The following is an 8,501-nucleotide window of genomic DNA, read 5'->3' as shown; positions in this document are numbered from 1 at the left end:
TTTTTCCTCCATTCTTGTGATACTTTGCTCAGAAGAACATTCTCCAGCTCAGACCCTATCTTTATAGTCAAGTGTTGCAGCCAGTGCCTGGAGTCCCAGCTACTTAGGAAGCTGAAGCAGGAGGATCACTAGAACCCAGGAGTGTGAGGTTGCTGTAAGCTATGCCAATGCCATGGCATTCTAATCTAGGGCAACAGAGTGAGATTCTGTCTCAGAAAACAAAACAGGCTCAGTGACCGTAGCTAAGTGGTTAGGGCAATGGCCACACACACTAAGGCAGACAGGTTTCAACTCGGCCCAGGCCTACTAAACATCAACGACAACTCCAACAGCAACAAAATAGCTGGGTGTTGTGGTGGGCACCTGTAGTCCCAGCTACTTGGGAGGATGAGGCAAAAGAACTGCTTAAGCCCAAGAGTTTTGTGAGGATACTGTGAGAGTTGTGATGACACAGCACTCTACTGAAGGAGACACAGTGCGACACTGTCTCAAAAACAGACAAACAAAAAACAAACAAAAAAACTCCCACATGACTAGCAATTAAAATCCTATCATATACTGCCTGTCTGACATAAATAAAAAACTATTTTGTTCAATCCTATGTTTACATAATTACAGTTTAAGGGACTGATGTTAAGGCAGCAAACTGACATGCAGGCAATACCCAACTTACCAAGTCCAACCAAAGCCATTCTTGCACTTGTAAAATGATTCTGAACATAGTAGTGTAACTGAGGAAATTAAGAACACGTATTAGGTTACATGGTATAAATATAAAAAGCCATAAAAACATAAAAGTGCAGTTTGGCAGAAAATAAACACTCAGCTTAAAAACTGCTACAATGAACTATATGGAACTGTGTCAAAAACGAGACAGGAATTTTATTATAGAAACCACTGCTTAAAAGAACTAGAATTTGACTGTGGTCATGGTTGTACAACCCTGTGAATATGATAAAAACCACTGAATTGTACACTTTAATTAAGTCAATTGTGAGGTACGTGAATCACATCTTATTAAAAAAGAAATTGGAGAACACACTGACTTGAACTTGAAAAAACAGGACTAAGTTTATGATTTTTATGATGTGATTTAAGGAGAACATCAGGGTTTTTTTGTCTTTATACAGGTAAGTAATGAGGCATTATTAACGCTCAATAATAGGCAACAGAATTCTGTGAGTTTACTTCTCTTGTGCATCGACAAAGCTTTTCTTACCATGGAACCATTGTCTATATTGGGGTTTCCAACCCAGATACTACTGAAGTACACAGAGAGCTTAAAACATAGAAACTATCACTGTTCCCTACTTCTTGGGACTAACTCTACATACTGGTATAGTCAATTTCAATGTGAAATCTTAGAATCTTTATTTAAAAGCAAACAACTACCCATCCATCCAATTAACCACCAGTGATGTGAGGATTAGGGAGATTTAGGAATCACCGGTTTATACTATTACCCTAAGCTTAATAAAAAGCAGGGCTAAAACATGTACTTTCAAAAGAAATGGTATCACCTCTAGGTGGATGAAAATTCGTTCCTGGGGATAAGAAACATACACAGTATGTAAACCAGGCATCCTCAAACTACGGCCTGCGGGCCACATGCGGCCTACCTAGGACATTTATCTGGCCCGCTGGGTGTTTTTGCCCTGCTGCCTGTCCTGCTTAGCAGCCAACTTGTCGCAGGGCCCACAGCCTGGCCCTCCAACGGTCTGAGGGACAGTGAACTGGCCCCCCGTTTAAAAAGTTTGAGGACCCCTGACAGATACAAAGTGCACCTGTGGCATTTTGAAGCCAGATGTGGTAGCTCACGGCTAGAATCCTAGCACTCTGGGAGGCCAAGGCAGGTGGATTGCCTGAGCTCACAGGTTCGAGACCAGTCTGAGCCAGAGCAAGACCTAGTCTCTAAAAATAGCCAGGCGTTGTGGCAGGCACCTGTAGTTCCAACTATTTAGAAGGCTGAGGCAAGAGAATGACTGGAGCCCAAGAGTTTGAGATTGCTGTGAGCTACAATGCCACAGCACTTTATCGAGGGTGACAAAGTGAGACTCTGTCTCCCCCCACCCCCCGCCTCCTAAAAAAAGTTCCTTGGAGAAATTTAGAAAAAAATGGCTGGAAAAGCTCCTTGGAGAAGGAAGGTGATAGTTGAGAATCATTCTTGTGCTAAAACAGTGAAACTGAACTTTTCATCAACTTCTCATACTGTACCATAAAATGAATGATATTTGCATCTATGGAGTCAAATTGCAAAGTTACATTTTTCTCTATTAATGTCTTTCTACTGATGCTGCCACTGCTCAAAGTATTCTAGCACCAATTTCTTTAGAATTTGTTAGCCTAAAGAAACTTTTTTTTTTTTTTTTTTGAGACGGAGCCTCAAGCTATCCCCCTGGGTAGAGTGCCATGGCCTCACAGCTCACAGCAACCTCCAACTCCTGGGCTCAAGCGAGTCTCCTGCCTCAGCCTCCCAAGTAGCTGGGACCACAGGCGCCTGCCACAGCGCCGGCCATTTTTTGGTTGCAGCCATCATTGTTGCTTGGCGGGCCCGGGCTGGGGATTCAAATCCGCCACCTTAGGTGTATGGGGCTGGCGCCTTAGCCACTTGAGCCACAGGCGCCTAGCCAGCCTAAAGAAACTTAAATGTGTTTTTTTTTTTTTTTTTTGAGTCAGTGTCACTTTGTCACCGTTGGTAGAATGCTATTGTGTCTTAGTTCACAACAACCTCAAACTCTTGGGAGCAAGCAATCCTCTTGCCTCGGCCTCCAGAGTAGCTGACACTACAGGTACCTGCTACAATGCCTGGCTATTTTTAGAGATGGGGTCACGCTCTTGCTCAGGCTGCTCTCAAACCTGTGAGCTCAGGCACTTTACCTGCCGTGCCCTCCCAGAGTGCTAGGATTATAGGTGTGAGCCACCGTGCTGGGCCCTATTTTATTTTACTTTTTTTTTGAGACAAAGCCTCAAGCTGTCACCCTGGGTAGAGTGCTATGACATCACAGCTCACAGCAACCTCCCATTCCTGGGCTCAAGCAATTCTCCTGCCTCTGCCTCCCAAGTAGGTGGGACTATAGGTGTCTGCCACAACACCTGGCTATATTTTGTTTGCAGCCCTCATTATTGTTTGGTGGGCCCAGGCTGGATTTGAACCTGCCAGCTCAGGTGTATACGGCTGGCGCCTTAGCCGCTTGAACAACAGCCCCTATTCTATTTTTTAATAAAATCTTATTTTAGTTAACATCTTGGTATTTGTCTATGATATGCACATACTTTTTTATTTTTCTAATTTATAAATTGCTTTTACTTGACAATGTTATGTAATATGTTATTTATAAATTACCTTTAATTGACAATATTGATATGTAATTTTTACATATCAATATTTCTGCATGGTTGAACAATGTTCCATTCTATAAATATTTAATAAATTACTTAACTAGTCCTGATTAGTGCTAGATACTAGTTTCTAATTTTTCACAATTATAAAAGTGTTACAACAGACATTCTAATAGATAAATGTTCTCCTATGTACACTCTTACAGCTACCTTGAAGACAACCTGACTCCCAGATTCTGATAGAGATAATACATTTTCACAAAGGTGAAACTGATTTCTGAAAAACTTCAAAACTCCCTAGAGGCTAGACTTATGAAAATTGTTTCCTGTTCAAGTTGGATGGTATGAGTTAGAATTTTTAAATAAAAGTGCTACACAAACGGCAGGCATTAAATTATGATTGGTAAGTGAAAAGAACAAGGGACATAAGCTTAATTTTCTATAGTAGGTAACCAGAAATGAAATGAGAATAAAACCTGAATTTCTAAGTGAAATTTACTTTAAAGGGTTGATAATTCCAAATTTTTCTCTTAAAAATCTTTTGATAAATGTATTTTGAGGGATGGGTGGTAGGAATAGGAAATTCAAATTATATACACATATCTACACTTGCAGATTTAACAATCTGTGCTTCCAGTTTTGGAAACAAAGTTCTAAGACACACATATGGCTGTGACATATGACAAATCTATAGTGCCAGCATGGGAGTCTGGTGTGCTAGAAAAGGTGAATGAGCTAGGGAGCTGATAACGAAGTGGGCTCAGTCTTATCTATGTATTCAGAAGGATTAAAGAGTTTTAAAAGTTAAAGGCTTTATTGCAATATTTAAATATTTATATATCACTAAAAAAGGATACATATACACAGAAAAGAGTCTAGAAGAAAATATATCATATATTAACACAGAATGCCTTTATATATGTGAAATGTTTTCTTCTCCTTCATTTTACTTATCTTCATTTTCAGATTTTTCTGTAATGATGTCACATTTGTCATAAAAATGTTTTTAGTTAAAAGATACATACATTTTTGTTAATAAGCTAAGAAATTAGATTGGAGAATAAAAAGAAAAAAAGATTAAAAAAAAGTAAGCAAGCTGAATTTCTAAAAATTTGAAGATAAAAAGAGAAATTAGCAAACCAACCAATGATAGATATTCAATTTAGTGTGAAAATAAGCAATTTTAAAATGTAATAAATATATTTTATCGGTACCTCCTCTGCTGTCACTTTTCCAATCCTATAGTCAGGACAATACAAGGAATTAGCCAAGGCATTCCGGTAAGCTGCAGCATGCAGATTTTCAATGACTTCTGTATGATAAGCAAAGAAGCAGTTGCTGATATATAATTTAAATAAAGACAAGAACATTTTTAAAACCTAGAAAGCAACAAGCCTATACAAATTTAGTTATCTTCTGGCATTCAAGAATTAAAAGGACTTGAAATTTATTATGACTTAACCACCAGCAACTTTAAAAATTCTTCCAGTTGGAATGAGCTAAAAAAAATGAGATTATATGGCAGCAGCTTCTACATGCCCAAGTCTGTAAGTCTGCCTAAACCCCTTCTCTAACTTTAATCTACCTGGTTATTGCCTGGAAAGTACAATGGCCTTGTTTTGGGAAGTCCTAATCTAGTTATGGTTCTGCCACCAATTTGCTATGTGCCTTTGGACAAGTCATTTAATCCAAATTTTGCTTATTTCTCAGGTCTCCTTTCTAGGTAATAAGTCAGTGGTCAGAGTAAGTGACAATATGAAACTATCAGTCTTAGGCTATGTTACTTTCAAGGGTCAAATGCTGCCAAACAGAATTTATTCCTGCTTTTCGGTGCTCCTACAGGTGCTATCCCTGCTTTGCTTTCCAGCTTCAGTTTTTGCTTGAGGTATGCTTCTTTGATTTGCTCATTAACTGGGCAACCTCTCTATGCCAGGCACTGTGGGAGGTGCTAGAAATATAGACAAGTAACAATATACAATAGAACAATAAATGCCTGCCCTCAAAGTGCTAACAGGAAAACTTGTGAAATAAAGTTTTATGGTGCAATGTCAGCAGTATGTCAAAAAGTACGGGGGAGGTGGGTGGCACCTGTGGTTCAAAGGAGTAGGGCGCCGGCCCCATATGCCAGAGGTGGCAGGTTCAAACCCAGTCCTGGCCAAAAAATCTGCAAAAAAAAAAAAAGGTATAGCAGGGGTACAAGAGAAAGGCAGTAGGAACTGGAATGGAGTAACAGAACTGCAATATGGGGTAAGTCTTATAAAATGAGTAGGTGTTTCCCAGGTGAATGATTGGGGAATAGCATTTCAGGCAGAGGAAAGTATGAAGCAAAAATCATAAAGTACAGCAGCAGTTTGATTCAAAGGGGAATCACAGCAGGGAGGGGAAGAGAGTAAAGTAAGAAATAAGAGGAGTTGGGGTCAGATCATTAAAGGCCATATATACAATAAGCTGAAGAGTTTAGACTTTATCCCACAATGATAAGGAGCCTTTAAAGGATTTCCACATCAGAAAAATCAATGTATTGGCAATGTAGGAGGAGACAAACTGAAGGTGTAAACTTTGAGGGAGAGACAGCAGCCAGCAAACTATACAGTAACTATCCAGGGAGAAAAGATGAGGGCTGGAACCTCACTGCTCCTAGTGGGGGAAGAAGTCACTATCATTCTATTTCTTTGGTAGAACTTCTGAGCAACAAAGATCACACTCATCTGTGACACAAAGTTATCAACATGAACCAAGTATTCACTATGTTTCAGACACTTGCCAGACCTGCACTCTGAAGGAAGCCCAGTTTCATGTTGCTGGTCACCTATTCCTGATCTACCAGCACATCACTAGAAGTTGTATGACTTCAAAGGGTCAGTGGTGCTTGTTTAAAAATCTGTTTTGGCAGTGTACTTAATTGAACAATACATAAATGTAAGATATGAATAGAAAAGTTATAATTTAAAAAAAAATTCACTTGCTTACTTTGGAATGACCCAATAAAGGGGAGCTGTCTTAAACAATAATAGTAATATATAACAATAAACAACAGCAGAGGCAGCAACAATATACTGCTGTTGGATTTGTTGTAAGAGAAATAATTGCTAAAAAGCAATGGGAGGGAAATAGTTAAAGTATCTAGGATTCTATAGCCAATTTACTTACCATCAAACATGAAAAATAAGCAAAAAGTAAATGTTTAGAAAGAAAAGAATATTTAAATAATTGAACAAATCTTTGAAAAAGATATTTTCAAACCTAAGTTTTACTGTTAAAAAATTTCAACAGTAACTTTTTCTTCTACAAATGCATATGCTCAAAAACACAATATCTTTGAAACTACTGAATGTATTCAACAATGTACTTACGAGCCTGTGGATTCTGAAAAGCCACTGCTTTGTCAACCCTTAGTTGTGACTGAAGGTCAGCTACTTCCCAACGACGAAATTCTGGTGCTGTGGTGACATTGAGCAGGAACTCCATTAGAATATCACTATGGAAGAAAGACATCAGGATAAGAATTACGTGTCAAAGATTTAAAACTAATACTCAAGATTCCACATAACTATAATGCTCTGAATATTAAACTTTAGGAGTTGGGTAAGAACATGTATAATCTAAAATGAAAGTCAGAGGTCATAATGACACATTACAAAGATCACAACTGAGTAACATAGTTATTTCTTTAAAAGCAAATGTCCTACTTACACATCACCCCTCAGGCATTCCACAGTGTAAGCTATGTTCTCCCTTGTTGCAGTCACACTGAATTGGAAAATAAATTATAATGAATTATCTGAATCAGAATAAGCTCTTATTAATTCAACCAATTCCTTTGGAGAGAAAATTTTTAAAAGTATAAAACAGTACAAATATAACGAAACCACACATACTAATTAACTAAAATTTAAAAATATTAAAAGTATTTTTTAGAAGTAGTAAATAATTCAACCTAAAAAGGAATGAAATCCTATCATGTTACAACACAGATGCACCTTGAGGACATTATGCTAAGTGAAATAAGCCCATCACAAAAAGACAAATACTGTAAGATTCCATTTATATGAAGCACCTACAGTAGTCAAATTCAGAGAGACAGAAGACAGAAAGGAGGCTCGCAGGCTGTCAAAGGCTGAAGGGAAGAGAGAATGGGGAATCATTGTTCAACGGTTAGAGAATTTCAGGTGGCAAGTGAAAAAGTTCTGGAGATGAATAGTGGTGATATTGCTAAATATCCCTTACCTGTATACTTAAAAATGGTAAATTTTAAGTTACATGGTATATTTTACCATTGTTAAAAAATGGCAAATAAAGTTGAAGATCCCTTTGTACCCTTCTCAGGCCTATTCTCTCCAACTCTAGAAACAACCATAATTATAGGCACTATGCAGTATTATTTTACTTAAAAAATTATAATGTATTATACCTTACAGAAATCTTGAAACTTGCTTTTCTGCACAATATTTTGTTAAGTTCTGCTATGTTAATACATAGATCTAGATAGCATACTTCTATTCATTTCCCTAACAATGGACATTTATATAGTTTCAGTCTTTATAAAGTATATCTTTGTGTGGATTAAAAACTGTTAGGTTTTGGGCAGCGCCTGTGGCTCAAGGAGTAGGGCACCGGCCCCCTATACTGGGGGTGGTGGGTTCAAACCTGGCCCTGGCCAGAAACTGCAAGAAAGAAAAAAAACTGTTAGTTTTTTCGATATTACTAGTTATTCACTGATTCTAAGTGGTTGTATCAAGTTTTACTCCTACCAGCAGAGTAAGAGACTCCTTATCATCCTTACCACTGCCAATACATGACATGCAAAAAAATCTGATGGGTGTGAAATGGTATTACACTAATGATTATAAGAAAAGACTAGTGTTTCTGGCTTCCTTTTCTGGAAACAGCCTGTTCTTATTGTCCACTCATTTTCTCCCGTTTTTTTCCCTTAATTTGTAGTATTTTCTTTTTTCAAATAGTAATCCTTTATATGTTTTATATAGGCCTACCTCTTTGTATTGTGCTTCACTTTATTATGCTTCAAAAATACTATGTTTTTTACAAATTGAAGGTTTGTGGTTATCAATCTGGTGTCAAGCCAAGTCTACTGATGCCATTTTTCTAATAGCACGTGCTCACTTTATATCTCTGTAATTTGTTTTTTTTTTTTTTTTTTTTTT

General features: G+C 37.7%; 1 protein-coding gene across 2 annotated transcripts in view; it reads right to left on the bottom strand.

Moving 5' to 3' along the window:
* The window catches only part of LOC100962593 (cytochrome b-c1 complex subunit 2, mitochondrial), a 35,814-nt gene that overhangs the window by 18,341 nt on the left and 8,972 nt on the right, over positions 1-8,501 (bottom strand). The window contains exons 5-8 of one of the 2 annotated variants that reach the window (XM_003795709.3): positions 7,033-7,089; positions 6,693-6,817; positions 4,554-4,651; positions 674-731 (exon numbers count right to left, since the gene is read on the bottom strand). In XM_003795709.3, coding sequence (XP_003795757.1) covers positions 674-731; positions 4,554-4,651; positions 6,693-6,817; positions 7,033-7,089 — 338 coding nt within the window. The remainder of the gene's footprint in view (positions 1-673; positions 732-4,553; positions 4,652-6,692; positions 6,818-7,032; positions 7,090-8,501) is intronic. The other variant, XM_023516696.1, reaches the window with a different exon arrangement.

The sequence above is a fragment of the Otolemur garnettii genome, unplaced genomic scaffold (genome assembly GCF_000181295.1).
Source record: "Otolemur garnettii isolate 467f Iridium unplaced genomic scaffold, OtoGar3 scaffold00096, whole genome shotgun sequence".
Lineage (NCBI taxonomy): Eukaryota > Metazoa > Chordata > Mammalia > Primates > Galagidae > Otolemur > Otolemur garnettii.
The sequence above is the reverse complement of the archived record's forward strand: the minus strand, read 5'-3'. Positions and strand labels throughout refer to the sequence as shown.